The sequence below is a fragment of the Macadamia integrifolia genome, chromosome 10, assembly GCF_013358625.1.
Source record: "Macadamia integrifolia cultivar HAES 741 chromosome 10, SCU_Mint_v3, whole genome shotgun sequence".
Lineage (NCBI taxonomy): Eukaryota > Viridiplantae > Streptophyta > Magnoliopsida > Proteales > Proteaceae > Macadamia > Macadamia integrifolia.
Window position 1 is genome coordinate 18,858,933 of NC_056566.1, and position 26,960 is coordinate 18,885,892.

At 41.5% G+C, this 26,960-nt stretch overlaps 2 protein-coding genes across 2 annotated transcripts; both read right to left on the reverse strand.

Moving 5' to 3' along the window:
- Positions 1-13,378: 13,378 nt before the first annotated feature.
- Positions 13,379-16,578, reverse strand: LOC122092266 (extensin-like). Its single transcript, XM_042662596.1, has 2 exons — positions 16,399-16,578; positions 13,379-13,612 (listed from the first exon to the last, which is right to left on the reverse strand). The coding sequence occupies exons 1-2, from the start codon at positions 16,576-16,578 to the stop codon at positions 13,379-13,381; spliced, it is 414 nt and encodes a 137-aa protein (XP_042518530.1).
- Positions 16,579-20,466: 3,888 nt separating this feature from the next.
- On the reverse strand, positions 20,467-25,311 carry LOC122090937. Its single transcript, XM_042660716.1, has 7 exons — positions 25,005-25,311; positions 23,047-23,190; positions 22,563-22,630; positions 22,372-22,422; positions 22,192-22,251; positions 21,605-22,054; positions 20,467-20,842 (listed from the first exon to the last, which is right to left on the reverse strand). Exons 1-7 carry the CDS (start codon positions 25,126-25,128, stop codon positions 20,804-20,806), a joined length of 936 nt encoding a protein of 311 aa, XP_042516650.1. The 5' UTR covers positions 25,129-25,311; the 3' UTR covers positions 20,467-20,803.
- Between the last annotated feature and the right edge of the window lie 1,649 nt (positions 25,312-26,960).

A 26,960-nucleotide genomic window follows, 5' to 3' on the forward strand; every position in this document is an offset into this window, starting at 1 on the left:
TCCAAGTCGACTATGGCATCTAGTCTATCAATGCATCATGCACCATGATGTCCACATTCAACATATAAACATCTCATGCAATTGGCATTTAGAAAGTAAACATAGCACATATGCATAACAATGTGAGGAATGACTAATCTACATAGCATATTCATGATGGCATGACTAGACTAGATATAATTAAATGAATGCCAAACAATGCCTTGAAACAAGGCCAAACGTCCTCTCCCCACTTACCTGTAGCATACAAGGATTCTCGTTCGGTACGGGTGAGTTCCGGTGCGAATCGGGTAGGATTTGGTGAACCTAACATAATTGAACGGGGTTAATACTTCACCATTTTGAAATCAAAATTAACACGATCCGATGGCAAAATCATGTTTAGAACATTAAAAGAAGGTCGCACATCCGATTTGGGTTCAATCGGACGTAAGAATCATCTTTGGGGCCACACAGGTGGGTCAGACAGGTGGGTTGTCTGGCCCATAGGTCCTACCCACCGGTTTGGACCGGCGGGTAGGGGCCCTCCGGTAGGGCCCACCGGTTTGGCCCGTCGGTTGGGCCAAGGGCCCCTGCTAGGACCGGCGGGTAGGGTGGCCCGCCGGTTGTGCCCGAAGGCCCCTGCCCTCTCAGGTGGGTGCCCACAGGCGGGTAGGGGCCCATCGGTTCCACCCACCGGTCTTGGCGAGAAAACAGTCGTTTCTTTTCAACTTCCTCCATTCTTTGGGGATTCAAATGGGGCTTTTACCAACCCATTCTTCACACCTTCAAGGTCTTATAGGATGGTTCTAAACTAGATCTAGGTTAGATTCAAGGGATGGGAAACCATCTTACCTTCTTTGCTCAAGAACAACTTCAAACCCTCCAAATCACTTCAAACCCACAATGCTTCTTCCACCTTGTCAATACCTCTTCAAATCCTTCAAGATCAACACATAAATCATCTATTAAACCTTAGATTCATCATTTCAAAGGGGATTTACAAGATCTCAAGAAACCCTACTCGAATCAAGGGTTTAAGCTTGGGTAAGATGAACGTTCAAAGAACCCGACTTTGCTTACCTCCAAATGTAGATCTAGAGTTGAAGGTCACTCCTCCGGCGCCGGAATGGGAAGATCAAGCTTCGGCGCCGCTGAAATCCTTCCCTTCTTCCTCTTCCTTCTCTTCCCTTCTTCTTCCCTTTCTTTTCTCTCTCCTCTTTACTATTCTCACCAACGTACGGGTGTCATAAATGAAAAGAAAAGAAAATCCTAATTGCTATATATATACTTCCTAAATATATGAATAGTGCACATGGATGGGTCACTCAGGTGGGTGGGTGCACCCACCTGTCTGCCCACCTGAGGCCAAAACTTGGGATTTTGAAAGAGTTCGGGCCTCGGCGTGAACCCCACCCCCGGCATACGATGTAGTATACGTATATACATTAATATACGGATACAATACCTGCTTTATCCGTACATGGCCTTATGGTAGGTGCATGTACATGGCTTGGGCACTCCCGTCTCTTCTGGCACTGGCTTGGACTTGTCGGGCCAGCCGGTGTTTAAGGTCACCCTTGCCATCATAGCCCATAAGGAGCCCGCTCTAACTCCCTCTGGTTCGGTTGCTGCATGGTTAAATCGGGTGAACCGCGTAATCATACCGGGTTTAAGAAGTAGGGTATTACACTGCAGCTCTGGAGGAACTAGGACCAGGGCTTCTCGACTCCTGAGGCGCCTCCTCAGGGATGCCATCACCCACCAGATCATCCCCCTCATCCTGAGGAACGTAGTCCTCATCCTCCTCGCTGGACTCCTCCTCCATGGGGACATCCTCCATAGGGGCAGCCCTCCTACCCCTACCTCTCTGAGCTCCTGCTCTCGGAGGTGTATCCATGAGGGTATGGAGACCTATCCTCAGGAGGTTACTCCTGTCGAACCTATCAGCCGGAGTCTTCCCCTCATCGCCGCTCAAGTCCACCCCGAAGAACTCGAAGATCCTAGTGAGGATCCTGCCATAGGGGAATCCTCCATCCTCAGGGTGGGAAGTGTGGTGCTCCATCGTCCTGAGGATGATGTACGGAAGGCATAAGTGCTCATCGCCTCCCTCTGTGGCCGTGTAGATACAGAACACGATGAAGGCCGCTATGAAACCCACCTGGTTCTGATGACCTCCTCTGGGGAGTAGGTCGAATTGGACCAACCGGGCAAATAGGCGAACCTCGGGGTAGAAGGACGTCTCGGACTCCGGACGGGTATTACTGCCACAGATGGTCTCGTAGATGAAGTCCGGCGTCTCCAGGCTCATGAATGGTCCCAGAGGCTTACTCCTGGGAGGACTGTAGTATCGGTGCCCAGCTGCCGATATGCCCAAGATGCTGGCCAAGGTACCCACCGTCAGCTGGATGTCTACCCCCTTCACCAAACTGCTTATGGTGAACTCCCCGTATGGATAAGACACCTCCAAGTTGCAGTAGAACCGACGGACTAGCTGCTCGTAGCATGGTCGATCTACGTGAAGGATAGAATCCCAGCCCAGTGCTGAGAACCTCTCCTAAAGCCGAGCCTTGTGGAAGTCATCGACTACCACAGTCTTCTCCATCATCACCGACCTCTTCAAGAAAATCGGCCAGTTGGTTGTTGCCTCTGCACTAAGGAAGTGCTCCTCATCATAGTTTGTAGGGTCAGACCGGGCAGGTCCGGGTCTCCCTGTGCGGGGGGCTGAAGAGCTGGGTTCCGCATTCTTCCGCTTAGTAGCGGTCGTCTTACGTCGAACGCCAAAGGAAGATGGTCCCTTGCCGGTGTGAGATGACATCCTGGCAAGAAGAAAAGGAAGTGGGGTAAGTAAAGAAAAGAAAATGACAGCAGTAAAAGGGAAGCCCAAAACCCAAATGCTCGCAAAATGAAAAAGGCGACAAGCTAGAAATGATAGGGAACCTATGGACATGATGCACGGTAAGTGACAAATGGGAAACATGCTAAAACAGTAAAATAACAGCAAGGAGCATATGTGACATGAGAGGATTCAATTGCAACGCGCAAACTCATTCACAATGGAGTAAAAGCTTGAAACCCTAGATCTAGAACGAAATGCCATGGTAGCGGGATCATGAATGTACAAAAACATACCCAAATAGACTATGGAGGTCCACAGATGCAAGTATGTGATGAAAACCAAGGAAACCAATACAAAAGAGGGGTTTTCATGGGAATGCATGGGGATTCCAAGCATAATGGACAATTCATGAAATCTATGGCATGTTAAGCACAAATCAAGTGAAATGCATCACAAAGGAATCATCAATTGGAGAAAAGGGGTGAGAATTGAAGAAATTCCCAAATTTGGAAACCTAGGGCACGAATTGGGGTTTTCTCCAAATGAGGAGATAAAATCCTAATAAACTACGAATGACCACAGTGGAAACATCACAATCACATGGAAATGCTATTCTATGGAAAGAAATGTGGAAAGAAAGCCTAGATTAAAGCCTACACATGCATTTCTACCCCCAAGTGAAAGTTCTGAGAAAGGAGAAGAAGAAACTTACTTGAAGGAGGGAGAGTTGAACCTTCTCAAAAGCGCCGAGTCGATGAGTAGACTCGCTAGTAGAAGCGCCGAGGAGACCTCCAAGAACGCCCAAGGAAGAGAGGAATAAAGAGAAAGAAGTTGGGGAAAGAGACAAGACAGAACAGGGTCTGTAGGGCCCTATTCATGTTTTTACTCGGGCAGGACCGACGGGCTCGACTGGCGGGCCCCTACCGGTCGGTGCCACCCATCGGTTTGAGGTACTGGGACCGGTGGGCTCGACCGACGGGCCCCTACCCGCCGGTGCAGCCCACCGGTTGTGAAAATTGGGAAAATTTTGAAAAAACATTTTCCCTCCTAGCATGATTATATTGAGTCTCATTATTGATATTATTCCTCTATTAATGTGTTATGGTCAAGTGGGACCATTGACGTAACCGTTGGGGCGTTGGCTCCATACCTCGGAGGTAAGTTGCGATTTATTGTGGACTATCATACACTACAATACCTTATGTGATGGCATATAATTGTGTGCCGAAATCAATTCTCTGGTGTTTAACCAATATGGTGTGTGATATGTTCCAGGTACAGGGATACGATGGTACGTACTAGATCCGGTAGTAATGCCCGAGGTACCTCGCGGGGTCCTCGTCCGGTCGGTCGACCACTGAATTCCAGGAGGTCCCGCTCTGTGGGGCAAACCTCACCTCCACCACCTCCAGAGACCCTTGGTCAAGGTGGGGCACATGGGGGCCCACCTATGACTACACTCCCGGACCCTCCACCGGTTATCACACCGGGAGATGTTGCTACTATAATTCAGCAGTCACAACAGGCTTTTCAGCAACAAATGCTTCAGCAATAGCAAGCATTTATGACTGCTATTCAGCAACAATTGGACCTTTCTCAGTCGGGTCAACCTCCCCGGGTACTCACTCCACAGGACCCGCCTGTACGGTCGGGAACAGGACCACAAGGGGGAGGTACACCTCCAATTCCACCATTCGGTGTTCCTCAGTATGGGATGCCTCCTCCATACTCTTACTATCCGGCTTATGCTCCTAACTTTCTGCCTACGAATAATACGTCAAGGGTAGTGGAGTCATTCAAGAGGAACTTACCACTTGTATTCTCTAAGGTGGGGAGTGATCCTCTGGAACCGGACCAATGGATCCAAGAATTAGAGAAAATATTTGAGGTGCTTGAGTGCACAGATGCACAGAAACTCATTTGTGCGGGGTTACAACTTAAGAAGGAGGCAAATTCTTGGTGGCAAGCCTCGAAACCCATATTGTTGGCTGCCCATCCAGAATCCACTTGGGAGCAGTTCAAGGAGTTGTTCTTGGACAACCATTATCCGCGCAGTTTCAGAGACCGTAAGGAGACGGAGTTCATGGCCTTAACTCAAGGAGGTAAGACTGTCCTTGAGAACCAATAACAATTCGAGAGTTTGTTCCATTTTGCCCCAAGGCATATGAGGACAGCTGAAGAGAAGGCAGCGAGGTTCCTAAAAGGCCTAAAAGCATCTATTGGGTCTGTACTTGAGGTCTTGGATTTGACCGAATATGGCCAGATTGTGCAAAAGGCCAAGACCATGGAGGATAAGCAAAGGGGAGAACAGTCCCTCACCCCTGGACTGTGGAAGAGAACAAACCCATTTCCGGACATAGGGAACTCCTCCAAGGCATACCGCGGATCATACAGTTCTGGGCCTATGTATAGGCAGCCCTATAGGCCATCTGGCTACCCTCCTAGACCAGCTGGTGGTTCGGGTTCCACCTCTTTTTGCCCGAACACTGGTGCGGCACCTACAGCCCCAAGGCCACCTCGACCTCCATCTACAACGGGTCAAGTGCAGAGGGGCCCCGCCCCAGTTCTGACTTCTCAGATTCTTTGCTTCAACTGTCATTCATATGGGCATTATACAAAAGACTGTCGGGCCAGACCAGCCTTGCCCTCCAGTCAGCCCTCTGCGTACCGACCTCCCTTAGCTCTGGGGAATCAACCGCAGGGAAGGATGTATGCTCTATCAGCTGAGGAAGCTGAGGCCAGTACAGAAGTAGTGGCAGGTACATTTTAAATTAAGAAATTTATTATGATTAATATTGATGACCTGCTGAAATTATATGCATTGTTACACTAGGTATCCTACCCATATCAGGCATACCAGCCTATGTTTTATACGATTCAGGAGCTACTCATTCATTCGCATCTAAGAGATTTACAGAGAAACTTGGGATGTCACCCAGGATCCTAGATCACGGAATGATTGTTAGTATGCCTACTGGTAAAGTTACACAGTTGAAGGAAGTGTATGGGCCGTGCCCAGTGGAAATTAGTGGAAAGAACTTTGATGCACAACTCATTAAGTTCAATATGCAGAACTTTGATGTTATACTGGGTATGGATTGGTTGTCGGCTCATCGAGCTAATGTGATGTGTGCTGAAAAGCCGATTAGGGTGACAGATGACGAGGGGAAAGGATTGGTGTACCGAGCAGATAAAATGAGACGGGTGAGGAAGGTCCTTGTCTCTGCCCTTCAAGCGGTAAAGTTGCTAGAAAGTGGATGTCAGGGTTACTTAACATCGGTACTTGATGTTAATGCAAGGATTACACCTCTAGAAGAGGTAAAGGTGGTTAGAGAGTTTCCCGACGTCTTCCCAAATGATCTGATGCATTTACCACCTGATAGAGAGTTGGAGTTTGCCATAGATTTGACTCCTGGAGCAGCTCCAGTATCTAAGGCTCCATACAGGATGGCGCCAACTGAATTGAAGGAGTTGCAGATGCAGTTGCAGGAACTATTGGAAAAGGGGTTTATTCGCCCAAGTGTTTCACCTTGGGGTGCCCCAGTGTTGTTTGTCAAGAAGAAAGATGGCAGCTTGCGTATGTGCATCGATTATCGAGAATTAAATAAGCTAACCATTAAGAATCGGTATCCGTTGCCACACATTGATGATCTATTTGACCAGTTGCAGAGAGCCAGAGTATTTTCAAAAATAGACCTTCGGTCCGACTATTATCAACTCAAGATAAAGAGCAGTGATATACCCAAAACAACATTTAGGACTCGGTATGGTCACTATGAGTTCCTGGTGTTATCTTTCGGTTTAACCAACGCACCGGCAGCATTCATGGATCTAATGAATCGAGTATTTCAGGATGTGCTCGATAAATGGGTAATTGTTTTTATTGACGACATCTTGATCTACTCCAAGACCGAAGAGGAGCACACCCAACACTTGAGAATGGTGTTACAGAGGTTGAGAGAACAACAGTTGTTTGCCAAGTACAGCAAGTGTGAATTCTGGCTTGAACAAGTTGGATTCCTGAGGCACGTAGTGTCTAAAGCTGGAATCGAAGTAGATCCTGATAAGGTGAAAGCAGTAGTGGAATGGGAAAGCCCCAAGAATGTTACTGAAATTAGAAGCTTCTTGGGTTTGGCTGGATACTACGGCGTTTCATTGAGAATTTTGCCCGAATCTTAGCACCAATGACCAGATTAACCAAAAAGGGTGTGAAATTCGACTGGGCAGAGGAATGTGAGAAGAGCTTCCAGGAATTGAAAGAAAGGTTGGTGACGGCCCCTGTGCTGACTATTCCTGAAGGCACAGGCGGAATGACAGTCTATACTGATGCTTCCAAAGTAGGTTTGGGTTGTGTTCTCATGCAACGCGGTAAGGTAATAGCGTATGCATCCCGACAACTAAAGGAGTATGAGAAGAATTACCCCACTCATGACTTGGAACTAGCTGCAGTCATTTTTGCCCTTAAGATCTGGCGACATTATTTGTATGGGGAGAAGTGTGAGATATACAGTGATCACAAAAGCCTGAAGTACTTCTTCACCCAGAAGGATCTGAACATGAGACAGAGGAGATGGCTTGAACTCATGAAGGATTATGACTGCGACATTCAGTATCATCCCGGCAAGGCTAATGTAGTGGCAGATGCATTGAGTCGGAAGACACAGACTGTGTCACTCTCATACTTAGCAATCAGCCCACCACTCGTGCAAGAGGCGATGCTAATGGATGAAACCCTCTTATATGAAGGGGCAACCTTAGAGCTTGAACCGCAACCAAAAAACCTTAAATGGTTGACTGTATCCTTGATGGCTCTACAGGTGCATCCGGAAATTAGGCAAGAGGTAATAATGAAGCAACCTTTGGATCCTGAATTGCAGCGGATCAGAGTTAAAGTTCAAGATCAAACAATGAACGAACCAGATTTTGCTTTAGCCAGTGATGGGGCATTGATGTTTCGAGACAGATTGTGTGTACCCGATGATTTGGATATACAAGACAAGATAGTGCGAGAAGCACATAGCTCCGAGTACTCACTTCACCCAGGAAGTACCAAGATGTACAAAGACCTCAAACAAAGTTACTGGTGGCCAAGCATGAAAGTCATCATAGCTTTGTATGTGGCGACTTGTCTTACCTGCCAGAAAGTAAAAGCTGAGAGGCATCGACCTTATGGTACTCTTCAGCCACTCCCAGTACCAGAATGGAAGTGGGAAAGGATTACAATGGACTTCGTCACCGGACTACCAAGTACACCTAAGGGAATGGACGCGATATGGGTGATCGTGGATCGGCTTACCAAGACTGCTCATTTCATTCCCATCAAGACCAAGTTCTCCATGGCCAAACTAGCACAACTTTACATGGACAACATAGTGCGCTTACATGGAGTGCCAATGAGCATTGTTTTAGATAGGGACCCAAGGTTCACTTCCAGATTTTGGAAAAGCTTACAGCGTGCCTTGGGATCATAATTGAATTTGAGTACTGCTTTTCACCCATAGACGGATGGTCAGTTGGAGCGAACCATACAGATATTAGAGGACATGCTCAGGGCATGTACAATGGAGATGAGTGGCAGTTGGGAAGAATATATACCTCTTATGGAGTTTGCATATAACAACAGTTACCAAGCTACAATTGGGATGGCTCCGTATGAGGCGTTATATGGCAGAAAGTGCAGAACTCCTTTGTATTGGGATGAGGTAGGTGAACGTCGAATGTTAGGACCTGAGATGATACAGATGACTTGTGACAAAGTCGACGTTATTAGAGAACGGATTAAAGCAGCTCAGTCCCGTCAAAAGAGCTATGCGGACACCCGCAGAAAAGACATTGAATTTCAGCCAGGAGAAAAGGTATTTCTCAAGATCTCTCCTACTAAAGGGTTGCAAAGGTTTCACAGAAAGGGGAAATTGAGCCTAAGATACATTGGACCATTTGAGATCTTAGCCCGGGTTGGCTCAGTAGCCTACATGCTTGCTCTGCCACCTTCACTTGGGGATGTTCATAATGTATTCCATGTATCCATGCTGAAGCGATACGTTCATGACCCCTCTCATGTATTACCCGTGGAGCCAGAATACCTTGAAGCTGACATGACCTATACAGGGTAGCCAACTGAAATTTTGGACCGAAAGGTGAAAACCCTTCGCAACCGTTCCATTTCCTATGTAAAGGTTCGATGGGCTGATCATTCACTTGAAGAAGCATCTTGGGAGGTAGAGGATGAAATGCAAGCCAAGTACCCTCATCTTTTTGATCAACCAGGTACGCAATTTCGAGGACGAAATTTTTCAGAAGGGGGGGTAATGTAATACCCTACTTCTTGAACCCGGTCTGATTTCGCGGTCAACCCGGTTTAACCATGCAGGAACCGAACCAGAGGGAGTTAGAGCGGGTTCCTTATGGGCTATGATGGCAGGGGTGACCTTAAACACCGGCTGGCTCGACAAGTCCGAGCCAGTGCCAGAAGAGACGGGAGTGCCCAAGCCATGTACATGCACCTACCATAAGACCATGTAATGATAAAGCAAGTATTGTAGATGTATATTAAGGTATATACATATTCTACATCGTACGCTAGGGTGGGGTTCGCGCCAGGCCCGAACTCTGTCAAAAATCCCAAGTTTTGGCCCTCAGGTGGGCGGACAGGTGGGTGCACCCACCCACCTGAGTGACCCATCCATGTGCACTATTCATTTATTTAGGAAGTATATATATAGCATTTATGATTTTCTTTTCTTTTCATTTATGACACCCGTACGTTGGTGAGGATAGTAAAGAGGAGAGAGAAAAGAAAGGGAAGAAGAAGGGAAGAGAAGGAAGAGGAAGAAGAGAAGGATTTCAGCGGCGCCGAAGCTTGATCTTCCCATTCCGGCGCCGGTGGAGTGATCTTCAACTCTAGATCTACATTTAGAGGTAAGCAAAGTTGGGTTCTTTGAACATTCACCATACCCAAGCTTAAACCCTTGATTCGAGTAGGGTTTCTTGAGATCTTGTAAATCCCCTTTTGAATGATGAATCTAAGGTTTAATAGATGATTTATGTGTTGATCTTGAAGGATTTGAAGAGGTATTGACAAGATGGAAGAAGCATTGTGGGTTTGAAGTGATTTGGAGGGTTTGAAGTTGTTCTTGAGCAAGGAAGGTAAGATGGTTTCCCATCACTTGAATCTAACCTAGATCTAGGTTAGAGCCATCCTATAAGACTTGAAAGTGTGAAGAATGGGTTGGGAAAAGCCCCATTTGAATCCCCAAAGAATGGAGGAAGTTGGGAAGAAACAGTAGGTTTCCCGCCAAGACCGGTGGGTGGAACCGGTGGGCCCCTACCCGCCTGTGAGCACCCACCTGAGAGGGCAGGGGCCTTCGGGCACAACCGACGGGCCCAACCGGCGGGCTAACCGGCGGGCCACCCTACCCGCCGGTCCTAGCAAGGGCCCCTGGCCCAACCGGTGGGCCAGACCGGCGGGCCCTATCGGTGGGCCCCTACCCGCAGGTCCAAACCGGTGGGTAGGACCGGTGGGCCAGATAGCCCACCTGTCTGACCCACCCGCGTGGCCCGAAGGTGATTCTTACGTTCGATTGGACCCAAATCGGACGTGCGACCTTCTTTTAACGTTCAAAACATGATTGTGTCATCGGATCGTATTAATTTTGATTCCAAAATGGTGAAGTACTAACCCCGCTCAATTATATTAGGTTCACCAAATCCTACCCGATTTGCACAGAATCTCACCCGTACCGAACGGGAATCCTTGTACGCTACAGGTAAGTGGGGAGAGGACGTTTGGCCTTGTTTCAAGGCATTGTTTGGCATTCATTTAAATGTATCTAGTCTAGTCATGCCATCATGAATATGCTATGTAGATTAGTCATCCCTCACTTTGTTATGCATGTGTGCTATGTTTACTTCCTAAATGCCAATTGAATGAGATGTTTATATGTTGAATGTGGACATCATTGTGCATGATGCATTGATAGACTAGATATCGTAGTCGGCTTGGAAACGAGTGCATTGGTGGCCCGTGGTATGGGACGCGGTGGCACTATGCAATCGTACTATTGTCATATAGGAGCATGTGGTATTAGGATTTTCACCATCCCGTGCTACGACCCTTCCCAACAGGGGTTGAGGTGTTGGGTTACCATTTGGGGGGAAGCAGTGGTCGCGGTTGTCGGGTCACTATGGCGGTTAGACATAATGCCCGACGGGTCAATAGGACAGTCGGCAACCCCGGTGGTACATTCAAGAGGGCCAATCGTACTGCTTTTAAATTGCTGGAGTCAGCACCTTTAATTTCAGTCATTTACATTTCTGTTGAGAGCCGGTGGACGGCATTGTCTTTACTTTTCCGAGTACTCACGGTGGGCCTTCTCCGACAGCCCTATGGGTGTATCGCGGGATGGAGTTCTCGGCTCGTACCCAGAGTATACGCGCACTGTGGTTGTAGTAGCACTAAAACCGAAGACTTAGTAATGTTGCTTAGGTGGATGTGATTTAAAATGTATAGCATGGCATGTAGTGCATATGATTGTGTTTTGATGTGTGGACTGCTGTGTGGTCCATCTTACCACTTACTGAGCTAGTGAGCTCATCCCACGGGTACCCCCTTTTTAGATGATTTTGCAGGTCATACATCTGAGGAGCACGGGGTGGGTCCCACAGTCGAGTTTCCTGAAGAGGACTGGTGGACCTTTGAGGAGTTAGAGCACGGCACTGATTGCTCGTGTGAGAGCTGTGCTACAGGACCGCAGTTCTAAGGCCGTGCTAAGCTCCACTTCGGAGGTCGAGCTGAGCTCTACTATGTGATGCCGAGCTGGGCTCAACCCTTGATGCCGAGCTGAGCTCTAGCCTTTGTTGCCGAGCCGAGCTGTGTACTTTGATTATTTTGATGATTTCTTTTACATACTTGATATATGAATTGTACTTTTATTGTGAAATTATCATGCCTTCGAGCCCACATGTATATAATTATTATATCACAATTCGGGTATCAAGTATTATGGGATTATTCACAGGTAAAACTTAGTCTTCCGCTGATCTGATGAGCTTATATTAGTTGTGTGTATGCTGTGGTGGACTACAGTATCTGATGATCCTGGCAGGTTTGGGTTAACCGGTGTTAACCCGGTCACTGGCCCGGTTCTGTGAGAACGGGGTGTGACAACTGTGATATTAAAAAAGTCATTTATGAATGACAAAAGCAGAAAATTAATGGCATTTTATGTTTGCATGTCATATTTGGAACACTCTATGATGAATAAATATATTGGAGTTAAATTGGGTATAAGCTTTCACACATGTTTAGCTGCAAAACGCATTTCTAGGGAACCATGAAAGGGTGATATGGATTCCACCAAAGTGACATATTTTGTTTTTTCATGATTTTCCCAAGGGCAGCATAGTAGATGACGTTTACCTAAAGATAATGTCACCAAAGTTAAAGAAAATGACAGTAACCTAAAGTTTCTGATCTCAAATGTCAGGGGATCTCAAAAGTTATTGTTCTTTTCACAGTTAATACAAGAAAATAAGAAGACCAGTGTATTCCTATCACTAAAGGATAAGGATGCAGTTTTAGTTATGACTCTTGAGTGATATAGTCATTACAGTGAATGCATGTAAATCTCATCAAGTTGAACTTTGTTATTGATATGGTCTATTTAAATGGGCTTTAGTGAAAATTCTTTGTGGGTAGAGTTGACATCTTAAAGATTAATATTAATGATGATACATATACTCACATTTGAGATATTATGACACAAGATCATCCCACGTTGTTTGTATATGTTGATGGTTTATTAACTATTTTCAGCATAGTTTCAATGAAATCGAGTTTTTGAGTCTAATAATTGTATAGACCATAAACATTTTATGCAAATTGAGTCAGAAATTGTTTAATTTTAATTTATTGAAATGACTTCTAAAATCTATTTATATTGTTGACTATTTTGGCTTTGTTTATTCAAGCCAACAGTTAGATCTAGTTGTAATATGAACTGATATTGACTCTTATAAATGGTACTTTTATTAGGTCATCTAGTCCTACTCTCTTATATTAATGGGAGAATAAATTATTATCCTATTGAGGATAATAGATGTATCATACATGTTATATTATGTATACTACACTTGTCGTTTCATAAATTTTAAGTCAATCTGGGGTATTTTGATATTTTCTTCGATGTTATATTTATCATCCGTGACATCAGGTTTTGTCACGAGACACATATTTATGAGTTTTGACACCCATTTATGATTCAAAATATCACAAGTGCATTGTTTAAATAATATTTCTTCGAATTTATATGTCATATTTGTACTTGTGATAAAGTTCAATTTTATTGAAAATTCATAGAGATAAAACAGATATATTATATTTGAATATATTGGTAGCGCTTTTATTCTAGTGAGGGTGATTTATTCATCGAAGGAGGCTTGTTATAAACATGCACTGGCGACTTCTCCATCGAGGCTTTGCTTTGGATGGTGGCCTCTCTTCCTTTGGTGGTTTCTGCTTTGGTGGCCGGTGGTGGTGGTTTATTCATTGGAGGAGGCTTCTTATAAATAGGCACTAGTGGCTTCTCCATGGAAGGAGGCTTCTGTTTGGATGGTGGCCAGCCTCTCTTCCTTTGGTGGTTTCTGTTCTGGTGGTGGTGATTTAATCATTAGTGGAGGCTTCTCATAAACAGGAGTACTGCTTGGCGGCTTGTACTCTGGTGGCGGCGGCTTCTTCACTGGAGGAGGCTTGTACTCAGGTGAAGGTGGTTTTCCATATAGAGAAGAAGCCTGCTTCTGATAATCGGCTAAGGAGGGAATAGTGAGAACTACCACTCCCAAGAGGAAAAACAATAGATGAGTGAGAGAAGGGATATCATAGGTTCGGATTTATTTATTGATCTATCTGATGTAGAACTGGAAGACTAGGTTTGGCCTTGTATAATGGAAGTGAACCCAATGCAAATGAAAAGAATTATGTTCTGCGTGATGAGGGAAACCCAACCATGGTTTGAGGAATCAAAAGTAGATCGGATGAATCATTCAATTCAAACTAGAATCGAAACCACTCCATCTCAATTCCAATCAATTCTTGCAATCCTCTTTTGAATCACCAAGTTTCATACTTGATCTTCATTTTTTGTCATTGTTTCATTCTTCTGTATAGTAGAAAATCTTTACCTCAGAAAAATAAATAAATAAACAATATAAAAAAAAAATCAATAAAACTAACTTTGGTAGGGGCCTATGCTATGGTGTAGCAATTGGCTAGCTACTGGCTTGTGAAGACCAACGTAAATCCAAGGGCAGGTTTCTGAATAATAGTAGTTGTAGTTTGTATAAGTGGGCATCTTGTGGCTATAGTTTAGTGGTAGGATGTGGCCACTAAGTCGTGTGAGGAGATTGGGTCAGAGAAGAAGGGGTCGGAGTTGGAGCATGACTTGCAAAAAGTGGCAAGTGAGTATGAAGAGAGTTCAAAAGAAGGTTCGAGTAAAGAAGAAGGAAATGGGGGTCGGGAGAGGAGTTGGATGAATTTCCTTCTTCAACTCGAAAGAGAGTTGCTTCCTTGACTGATATATATATATATATATATATATATGAGAGGCATGAAGAGTAGGCAAAGAGAAGTGTGAAGCTCAAGGCCATGTTGCGGATGTAGGTGCTTGGTCTGTGGTGTGCAATGGTTGAAGAAATCATGGAGGTAAGAGGATCAACATCAAGGGTGGTTGAGTGGCTATTCCAGCTTCATCTCAGTTTGAAAGGACGTCAAAAGAGCCAACGGTTGTGGCTTCCTCTTCTGTTCGGGCTCTACAAGATGTGGCAGCGATAGATACTTTGGAGGTTGCTATAGAGAATAAAGAGGGAGATGCGTAGACTCATTCTAAGAGTACTCAAACATGTGGCCAAACTCTAAAGTCTAGTAGAGGTAGCTAGAACTTTAAAGATCCAATGAAGGTATTCTTGTGACATCTTAGATGTTACGAATGTGCAACCTAATCAAAGACCTAGGTTCAGATTTGTTTCAAGGTGTTGTCTGTTTCTTTTTCCTTGCTAGTGAGCTCCCTCTTCTGCTTTTATTGTCGTAGGTGGAGATGCCCTCTAGTTTTTATTAATATTTCTTAAAATTAAATTTTTTTCCTCTTTTTAATACAAATGATCCTTTAGTGGGGAAAAAAAATGTATAAGTGGGCCTATTGGGCCCCTTACTGGCCTTCTAGTGTGGGTATTTGTTTGGCCCTTCTCAGTAGTTCTTGTACTCTTGTATTTGGCCTTGTACCTTACACCAAAGAGTAAACAACAAAATAAAACTTATTCGTAGCAAGATCCCTAAGTTCTGTGAACAAAAAAATTCTGAAATTATTTTTTCTGCCCGATTTCAATTTCTAGGGTTTCAACAGATTTCATCTGATTCTAGACCAATTTATTGGATTCAAATCTAATAGGTATTGGAATCGTTAATTAGGAACCAAACCCATCTCCGATTCCGTTCTCTTGAACCTAACCCTATGCTGACTAATGTAATAAAATTTACATAGAACTCAGTTGTATTTCTATAAGAAAGCAAAAGCTTATGAGAAACCTTAAATACCCCTTCTTGTTCAGTTATATGGCAATTTTGACCTTCGTTTATCTAAAGAACGGTAATGATGGCCAAATGTCCAAATTTCATGCTCAAATTGATCAATTATGTATCTTTTCATATATTTATATCTTCTTTTGTATTTTTATATAGGGAGGAGGAACTCTATCTATTTAGCATTCCATACGCCCACATACAGTCCCTGTTTTCAGGGGGTAGGGGTGTGTTTTCACACCTTTTGTTTAAGTTGTTATGTGGGATTGCGAATGCTAGACAAACAAAGTTCTCCCTTACATCTGATATACGGTCATCTATATACTAATTTGCACCCTTCTGTACCCACCGGTTTCTTAAACTTCATTGTGCTTATTTAGACAATTTGATTTGAGCGGAAACTTGACATGTGAGTATGGATATTAGGGTCTAGCTCCATACAACCTACCACTAAATTAGTGAAAGAAAAGACCAATTTTCAGTCTAAAGACACTAATTAATTATTCCCTCCTTTGTGCATCAAAAAACTATATATATTCTACTTGGAACATTATCACAAAGCAGTCCATAAATGCCCCTTGACAACAACAACATAACTGAACGGTAGATCTGTGGAATTCTCAAACATATTTGGCTACACTGAAAACACTGAGAACCTTCAGTTTCAGATTTGTCTTAGACAAGACACTGTGATGCAATCTACTCAGAGATGGTGGATAGTAGCAGATGGAGGTTTGAACTTGTAGAGTGGCCTGTGAAGAAAATTCCATGGTTTCTTGTAATGTGCTGTTGGTAATGGCTTCAACTCAGGTAGTGGCTTCATCTCCTTGGGTAGTGGTTTAAACAAAGGCAGTGTAGGCTTGTGGTAATATGGAGAAGTTAATACGTGGGCAGTGGAGATCATTGCTGTGTCTGAGAACAACAAATCTTGCTGAGGTGGGTGACCAGGTTTGTGGCCATGATGCGGCAGTGTTACTGGAGGCATATTCCTTATATGTTGGGGTGTTACCCTGGAGATTGGTGCCTCGTTTATTAGAGGTTGCTTCACGAACAGAGATGGCTCTCCAGTACTGATGAAGGACGGCTTCTCCGACGATGACAACGGACGACTAGCGTCGGAGAGGGTAATGGCGGCAGCCAGAAGTCCAAGGAGCAGGAAAGGCAAGTGTGGAAGTGGAAGAGAAGACATCTTCATCTTCTTCTCTTCTCTTCTCCTTCTGCTGGTTGAGATATCGATGGTGAATGAGCAAAGTAGAGTCAGTTGCCATTTTTATATGTGGATTGTCATCCAAATTATACCTAGAGTCTCACTTGTTCAACAACTCATGCATGCATGGTGCGATACGGTTTAGCAGTAGGTTGGGAAAAATTTTAGCATGACGAACTCCAAGGCAAACAATTTAGCTGACTCTCTTGCTAGGAAAGCCCAGTTGGTTATGTGAAGAATTGTCTGGCTTCTTTCTACTCCATGGTTTTTTTAAGCTTGTAATTCAGAATCCATATGTAATTCACGTTTTCCATACTTGAGAGTACCCCAGAATCCACATAAGCTTAAATCAAGTTGGCACATGTACAAGCTAACGCAAGAAGCCAATTGAAGGGCACATGAGAGCATCTTAAGCGTGAGACAGCTTAGTCATTACACACCACTATGTCTAGGTGTGTTCTTGTGCCAACGAGTAGTGTTCTTTCTTTCAGACCTATCAAAGCACATATTGTCTTCTTTTGATACCCTATACACATCATCTCATCCAGGTAATATCATGGACTACCTTTGTGAGTTTTGAGTAAAACTGATCATGGGAGCCTAAAACTCTAGCTTATGAATGCCCTTCTTGGCTACATAGATTATATTAAAGCAGCCACTTTCTAGCTATAGATCAATGCTTACAATTTCAGCCAAAAAAAATTAAAAATCAATGCTTACAAAGCCCCAGGTCTTGATGGCTCTTCTAGGCAATTGAGACATTTTTGGTAATGATGTTGTTGCTGCTGCACAACATTTCTGATGAAGTTTGTGGTTTTTTACTTGTTTCAGATCATGAAAAAAGATTAATTGAAATTCCAGAAAGCAAAAAAATTACGGACATTAATATTTCCACCATCAAGCTTTATCTCAATTATCATGTTTGTGAACTTCCAGAGCTTGCGTGTGTTGGATGTAAGATACTGCGAGATGAAGGAGGTGCCACCTTCAATAAGAAAATTGAGACATTTAAGGTACCTTGACCTCTCAGGTGATCCAATTGAAGTATTGCCCAAGTCAATAACTAGCCTCTTCAATTTACAGATGTTGAAACTCAACAAATGCCATATTCTTCGAGAGCTTCCCAATGAAATGAGGAAGATGGTTAGCATGAGGCATTTTGAATTATTTGAGTGTAAATTCACTAAGATGCTAGATGAGATGGGGAGATTGACTAATCTACAAATATTAACAAAATTTATAGTAGGCAAAGATTGGGGACGGAGTATTAAACAATTAAAGTGCATGAACCTCAGAGGAGAATTGAGCATATGTGATTTGGAGAATGTAACAAGTGGAATAAGAAGAAGCCAGGGAAGCATGATATTCGTTCTTTAACACTAGTGTGGGGGGGTACTATCTGTATTTATCTATTTTAAATTTCAAACATATCAAGCAGAGACGATTTCTTGTGATTTCAGGCAAAATCTCTTATTACTATTGTTAAACGGAAAGTAAATAGGTGTTGGGGACTACCTCGATGTAGCTTTTCTCGCTGTAAATATAGACCCTATGATTAAAGATTCAAGGGACAGAGCTTGATGCAAAAGGTTTTGAATCCATTGAGATCTTCCTACCCAAGACTATCAGGCCCTTCTTGTCAGCCTTGGCTTTTACATAATTTCAGTGAGGCCCCATGTTTCCTTGTTGAAGTTAGACTAGTTTCTTGTAATCTCATAACCAGTGAAACTGTTGGAAAGCTATCCTTGTGTAAGAAGTTGGACTATTGGGGTTGCAAAAGTGTAGCTGTTCACTGGCTGAGCTCAATTTCAACTCTGGACTGACTATTTTGCATCTTACTTGCAAAGGGTTTCACTTAGGAAGAGGGCATTGATTACTATGAGTCCTTCTCTCCTATGCAATTTATAACTTGTTAATTGTGTATTCTATCTCACATAGATCTGTCAATTGTGGAGTTATTGGTACTGGTTTCTAGAGGTGATTTCTCTTTGTGATTCTCTCAAAGCACATATCTCATTTTTGTACAGAGAGAGTAGTCGTGTAGTTGATTCTTTGGATAATTTAGCTCGTGAAGCCTTAGATAATACCATGTTTCATTTGGATGAGATGCTTTCAAATGGTCTTAATCATGTGATTCGGGAAAACAAAGCTAGCTTGACAGCTTTTAGTTGTGATTTTTAATTTTATTTGGGATTGTTTAGGTATGTTGAGAGTGAGAGATGTCTCTGCACGGTTAGGGTAAGGCTGGTTATGTCTCCCATGTATTTTCTCTTTTATGCTTATTTCAATAAAATTCTAAAGGCTTCCCTGATCGCAGATAACATTCGGAATTAAAAACAAAAAAAAAAAATTAATGAAATCTATAACTTAAGAGTTCAGATTTGTTTTTAAAAATTCACCCATTGCATTCTCTTGTGTTTCCGAGACTATATGATGGTAATAAGGGTTTGGTTCTTCTTTTCATGGTTGAGCCACAATTCGTTAAGCATTCTCTGCATTGACTTGGGTAACATGCCTAGGTGTATTAGATACTGCCACTTTGTTACTCATGCTTCAATGGAGATTCTAGCTTTAAAAAGAGGGTCTAAAAGAAAGATTAACCTAGATCTTTATCATTGCCTAGTTTATCACTCAATTTATTGTCATTCCTTGGTTGGTCTTCATTTTTTTGGTTTGCACTGGCTCATCATTGGGGTGACTTCTTTGTCAAATTGAGCAAATCCAAACTTTATTGAAATTTACAGGGCTAGTTCTGAATTCTGATTGGCCTCTAGTAATATTTGAATGTTATCATTAACTCCTAACCTTTTTATACCCTTCTATAGTCCAATCAGAAGATTAGATTCCACGAACAGAGAGGTTCACTCTTCACAATGGGTCAAGAGAAACTGGGTCCATTAGGTCCATGGTAGGACACTACTCACTAGGGTCCACGTTAGGCAGAAAGTAAGAACGCCTAACAGTAGCCTGTACAGAAGAAGCGTGTGCCGGAGAAGAGGTGAGGGACAAGCAATCCAACTGCCACAGGGTGCCTTTTGGATGTCAATTCAGCTCACTACACCAAGGAAGATGAGAGATCCTAAACCCCAAGTGGAGTGCACGACCCTACTTTTTGTGCCAAGTGTTAAACCCAATCAATTACAAAACTGACAAATGAAACTTTTTTCTTTTTTATTCAAAATGAAACTTGTTATAAAAGGTTTTTATATCCAACAACTCGGCCTTTTTTTTAAACTAAATGGCTAAAGGGTTTTTATATCCAATAATTCTACCTTTTTCAAACTAAATGGGACCAGCTGCGGACCCGGATTGTCTCCAACGACTGATGCCCAATGAGCATCCAACGATCCGGATCGAAGGATTGGGATGACTTGATTACATATCCCAACATTTGGGTATATACACTCCAATAATCCCAACCCTTGGATAGATCATTGGACGCTCGTTGGTATTGGAGACGATCTTTTCTCAACCAATTACATGTAACTACATGAATCCGTGAGGATAAAAAAAAAATGACAAAACAACACCATAGAAACATCACACCTACAAGTGATCGGCTATATGAATCTTTACCCTCCAAACAATTTTTTCAATGGTCATACTAGAATCCAAACCTAACATCTGCATGTCTTTCCTTACAACCTCATCTAAGGTCGTTTCAAGCCTATCCATAACTCTTTTAGCTCATTTTATATGGATCTAATCACTACTCCTTAATGAGGCATCCAAAGCTTCCGTTGAACATAATTATACCACCTGAAAACGACATTCTCAAAGGATTTTAATCTGCAAAGAAATTTCAGTTATACCATTTGGTGAAATTTCTTTTTTCAATGAAACAAACTGAAATGCATTAAAGGAAAGAAATCAAATAAAAAAAGTCCCATACATACTCTCCTAAAAAATTCTGTTCATAATTTATGATCACCACAAGTTTGAAACTAAAAGGAACAACACTTAATCAGAAGACGATCCCATAGCATTTGTTTTGACACGTTATAAACATATGAACATAAAAGAAAATATTGTACAGCTTCATTTCTGATTCCTCAAGTAGCATCTTCAACAACTTGAATGTGAATCCTTGATTCATTTCACCTGATCTCCATGTGCAAATGCTAAGGAACAAAGCCTCATTCAAACAATGTACTTGAAGCCATTCACCCCAACAATCGATATATGAACCCAATGATTGTTATCATACTTATGCTGGCTTAAGGCCCCTAATTGCTGTGGAGAAAATCTGTGTATTCAAAGATTCCGTCAGGAAGTAAGTTCAATCTCAGTTGGTTAGTATAACAATATATCTCTACCAAAAGAAAAAAAAAGTGTAATAATAATACATTCTCATTTGATAAATATAATAATAAACATGAAATTTTATAGATGATCTAATATCTGACCTAAAGTAGCCTACCGCCATTATCTTTGAGCTCTAAGCAACATGCAATATCAATCTGAGATACTGTAATAAGGAACTTGATACTCTCACATCCGACACAATTGTCAGTAATACATTCAGTGTTTGAATTCTTGTGCCTAAAGAATTTTGTATGCAAACTGGGAAAAGTCTATGAAGTAATAAATCATCGTACTAGATGTTTTAGCAGGTTATGATCCAAAGTATCTCATAATCAAGGGCTCAAAACCCCAAACACTTGTACGCAACTGAAAACTGCTTCGCTTTCTACCAAAAAAACAAATTTTGCATTGCTTATATGACCATCAGAATTTGAATTTGACTAATTTTCAGACACCACCTTGCCAGATGCTCCTAGATGCTGCTATAGGGGCCCAAAAAAAAAAGGCTATTTATACTACTGGTAGTATTTATATATTTCTTGTGCAGTTTAACAGATGCAATCAAATTATATTTTATCCAAGGATTCAAATCTATGAAATTTTCGGCTTTTATAGGTATAGATATATGGATCTAGTTTATGCACACAAAGAATGCTAGGGCATTAATATGCATGGATTCAAGTCTAAGATTCAAAGAATTGACCTTAGAAGCAGCTATGGAATGTTGGTTCGATTCTCTAATAGTAGCATGACTTTGGTTGCTGCTATTTCCTCTACGATCCATGTTTCTAATGCGTTGTCTGTAAGTGTTTGCAGATGATTCCTCATTAGATATTTCATCTCCAGATACACTTCTACCATCTTTGATAATTTTATCCTCTGACTGACTTCTTGTGCATTCCGATGCATCTTTCTGGACCATAGAAGCTTTGTACTTCTTCTTCTCCTTTGAAAACTGTGTAGCTGCGGCTCTTGCACCAGCTATGGCTGCAGTGAGATTTGGTGTTTTATCCACAGTTGCTTTTGAACCAACAAAGGATGCAGTAAGTGATCCTGGCTTCAATGAAAAAGGATCCCGCGGATCTGGAAGTGGGAACTTTACAGGCAGTGGACCATCGACTGAACGAAGGCCTCTAACTGCTGCCTCATATATCTATTGACAAAACCATAAGCACACAGAAACTAAGCATCACAACAATGGAAACAAAAGTTCTCCTGAATTTAACGCTACCGTAGAAGGATTAAAAAATTAAAAAAAAAGACTAGCATGTCAACCAACAGCCTAGATACCTTCTTTTCCAGGTTATAAACTCCTTGAAAACCTCGCATCTCAAATGGAACTACCAACTTCTGCGTAAATTGAGAAATGAATTACTCAATCAAAAATGCATATGCAGAAAGAAGAAAGGATTTTTTCAGCATAAAAATATCAACTCATATCAGTTGTAAAACTTTAGTGTGCAAATATACCTCTGGATGTTCACACAGCCAACAGAAATCTGTTTGCCCTTCTAACCTCACCTGTGGACAACGTTAAATATTAAATAAAACTAGAACGTTAAATGCCATTAAAATAAAAAATAAAAAATAAAAAATAAAAAAAGGCATTATCATATTGATATATTGAAATGTAAATAGATCAAATAAAGAATGGCACACACCCCTTCAGGAAGCTGCTCCCAGCACACCAGCTCTTCACATTTGACACACCCAACTACTTCAACACAACCTGTCTCAAGGATGTAGGGTTAGAAGATCCCTTGGAAATCTGGATATTTAAATATGAACTTATACTCCATAGACTCCCTCACCCCCTTAAAGTTACTCTACAGTTGGATCCTTTTTTACAAAATTTAGAACACCAACACAGTAATTCCATGCAATTTTACACACGGTTCAACAAACAAACAATAAGTGAGACAAATTTTTACACACGAAGAGTTTGAATAATTTACATCTTCCCCTTCGACAACCATGAACAACCAAGGTAATTTTTATTAGGAGAAAATATCTGCACGAATTAATATATGCATTCTACCCCCAAGAAAATCAGCATTATAAAGTCCAAAAAGACACATAAAAAAGAGACAGAGAAACATATTGTTTTAGTTGGTTCAATTAAAAAAAAAGGGCCATTTTAAGTACCTAAAAGCCTTGAAACCGGATAATGCTCTGGAAACTTGATGTCTGTAATACCATTCACTGCATAGATTTCTCTGTAGAAGTCCTCCATTGCCTTAATGGTAGCTGGATCTGGAACCTTACCAGCAGCATGAATCCAAAGTCGGCCTTCAAAAGACGAAATTTTTAATATTCAGTATCATCTCAAGAAAAGAACACATTTAGAAAAGTATGAATCGCAAAAGAAACCATATAACCTCATGTAAATACAGTAAATGGAAAAAAGAAACAGTACTGAAACAACCAAGAAGGACGGCTTGCAACACACCATGCCCTGGAAAGTTTTGCAGCACATCAGTTATAACTACCTTGTGGCAGAGCAGTTGGCACTCACTCTGTGGATAAGGAGTTCTAATGTTATAGAGTTGTAGATATACAACAACGCAACTGTTTGCAGTTGTGGTTTTCTTTCTCGTTGTATTATTTTCTACCGTAAATCCCTCCAAATGAGAAACTGTGTCAATTAATAACACTAACAAGGTGATTATCTAAGAGAATTTTCACAGTAACCTCCAAGCTGTTTGAATAATTTTTCCAGAAACCTGCTTCCTTCATTAAGTTTCATAATGATTTTATTATTTTCTTTACTTCTAAAATATTTTCTATATTATCATAAGGTTGCCTCAACTCATTTTTCAGAAAATCCAATGAATAAAGGTTTCTAGTGTATAAATCTTATCAAAGCTAATTTGTCTATGTTTCTTTAATTATCAGGTGGAAACATAACTTTTGTTTTCTATTAGACAAGGCTTCTGTCTCCTTCACCCGAATTTGTATATCATCCTGATAAATTATTGCCTCTCTCCCTCTACATATGTAATATTTATCTTCTTCTCTGCAAGTTTAAAGTGGTTTTAGCTATCTATCTTCAAGGATTTGAAATATGTATGACTAGATAGGGGTTCCCCACGGAGGGGGAAAAGGACCCCCCCCCCCAAAAAAAAAAAGAAGAAGAAGAAGAAGAAGAAGAAGAAGGGAAGAAAATAAATAACCTACTCCCCTGCTTACCCTCTTTAACTTTCCAATTTTCCTTCCATCTTTGGATAATGTAGTAAGTGGATTAGTGGGTAAGGAAGGGTTTTTCCTCGTATTGGCAAGTGCACCAATGAGAGTTTTATATTAGACTCAGAGATGGCGTTCATGTGAACTATGAGACAGCTTTAGGCAGCCAGATGTTACGTGTATGTATTCTGTTCCACTATCACAAATTTTACTCCCTGAATGGTTATATGGAAACTAATCCAGGAGTAGATTTACTATCAGTTGAAATGTAAATGAAAATTTGTTATACCTTTTGTCATTGTCAGCTTTGAGTGCTTGATGATAAATATTCTAGTGGTAGTAGTTATAAATTGCAAAGACAAACACGCTATCTCAAAATTGTTGGTTGGTCCCACAATTACCTCCACTGAATCCCAGCTTCCCTTAAAAGAGAAATGATGAAGGAGCTCAAAGATAAGAAAAACCTATAACTCAAAGGGAAAAACTTTCCCACGGGCCTAGTCATTCATAATCCAATCAATGTCCAATTCAAACCGACTCATATACAGATATCAGCGTAATAAGAAAAACCCACAAACTCAGAAAAGAAAAAGAAGGATATACATTTAAGGGGCTATAAACAACTAAACCAGACCCAGAAAACATTCCCTGTGATCTAAACAGAAAGGCTAGAACAAATGAAACAAGATCAACAAACAGGAACAGAACTTCAACATGTTCTGCGTTCAAATAAATAACGAATATTTACTTCGAACACAAAGCAACCCAACTTCACAGTGTTATCCTGGTTAAGAATTCCCAAGTCACTGAGATCCGAACTTACCACGGAACAAGAACTATACTTAGGAGGGTTAGCAACAACTCGAAATTCGAAGAGAAATCATCTATTCTAAGCTTTTAAAAGGTTACGCAGCCAGTACCTCTGATTGGAGCAGGCCATGATCTTCCTTCGATGCGCTTGATGCCGTAAACTAGCAGCGAAGCCCAAGGTTGATGCATTGTCAGGCAAGGGTTTCTGTAGTTACCATGCGATCCACCCCTCATGTTGTCTCTGAGAAGAGAATCTTTTTTCGGATAGAATAGGCTTAACTGGGCAAGAGACAAAAATCAAAAACCCTTGAAGAACAGGGATTGATTGGAATTTCAGGCAAGTTTCAGTCCCAGGTCGATCCCTGATCACTTTCCTTTTCTTTCTATAATTGAAGAACTCAGATACTCAGAAATAACGAACAAAGCAGATAACCCTTTTTGGTATTTGACTATTTGACAAGTTTACCCCTGCGAGAAGTCCTATTTGGGCCCTCTTTGGTATAAATAAATAAATATATATATATATATATATATATTTATCTATTTAACAAAAATTATTAATCAAAACCAATTTTCAACAAAACATAAAAATGGTTTGGTAACTACTTAACAAAAATGATTTTTTGTGAGAAATTGTTTGGTATCTCTATATGCAAAATAGTTTTTTAAAGAAATTGGTGAAAATAGCATCTGCAAATCTTGATCAATGCTTCATAAATCTAGCCATCTTTTTCTTATTTCTCTCTTAATCTGTCTTGCAATTTTCTTCATTACATCTGCCTTTTGTTCGCTATTTTTTCAATCCTATGGAAAAATCCAAGCAGCTATTGAGGGTCAATTTTGATGATTTTCAACTAAATGACAGTGATCTTGATCCATCACAGATAGAGACTGCAAGTAGGACCATTGCAATTAAAATCCTTCTTTGGAAACCTCTCAGATGCTCTCATATTAAATCAGTGTTGAAGTTTTCCTGGGGAGGATTGGGTGGAATTGACATCAAGTTCATCACCGACAACACTCTCTTATGTCGTTTTAATGATCCAATGGATAGGGCATATGTTTTGGATGAAGCTCCTTGGTCTGTCTCCAGAAACTTAGTTATTATTGAAAAATGGAGTCCTTCAACACCAGTGGATCAACTTCCTTTTAGTAATGTATGTTTTCGGATTCAACTCCATGGCCTTCCTACTGGGTATGTTACAACTAATGTGGGAATCAAACTGGTGGAACATTTTACTTCTCCATTAAAAGCAACAATTTCAGGAAGGAATACCAATGATCAGTGGATGGAAGGTAAATTTGTGAAGGTTTTCACTGAAATTGATGTCAATTATCCCCTAAGAACGGGTTTGCCCCTTCCTCTTAAAGATGGTTCTCGTGTTTGGATCACTCTTAGGTATGAAAAATTACCTACCTTTTGTTACTACTGTGGAATTCTTGGTCATGATGATAATAGATGTAGATTCCTTTTCAATTCCAAACAAAGCCATTCAAAATCTTGTGGTGAGGGCTGTCAATGTCCATAAATTATCAATAAGAATTACGGTCCATGGTTGAGAGCAAATAGTTCTATAAAGAAACAACTCAAACCACCACCTAGGCCTCCAAATGTCAATGAAGCTCATCTTATGGAAAATGAAAGGTTGGCAGTATTTGCAGCCTCTTTACTTTTTGGATGCTCTATCAATAATTCAACTAAGGGTAACAAACTATTAGAGGAACCCATCACTAGAGGTGAATCTGCCCAGCAGCTCTTAACTCATTTGAGGAACAAGAACAAAGAGGATCGGAGCTGGAAGACGATGGTAAGACAACCGAGTCACCTCTCAACCACCTCTAGAACCATCTACGCCTCAAGCTCATAGAGTAGCCCCAATTTTCAAAATGAAAAGCAATTATCATCTGACAACCAATGTGCAGATATTGCCATTTATCTATCTTTAATTGGATACAACAAAGAAGATCTTCTAATACTAGGTTCCAACACGTAAACAATAGATACAACTCCAAAATCTTCTTCATCTGGCATGTTGAAAATCACTTGTGATGATGTTGAAGAACTC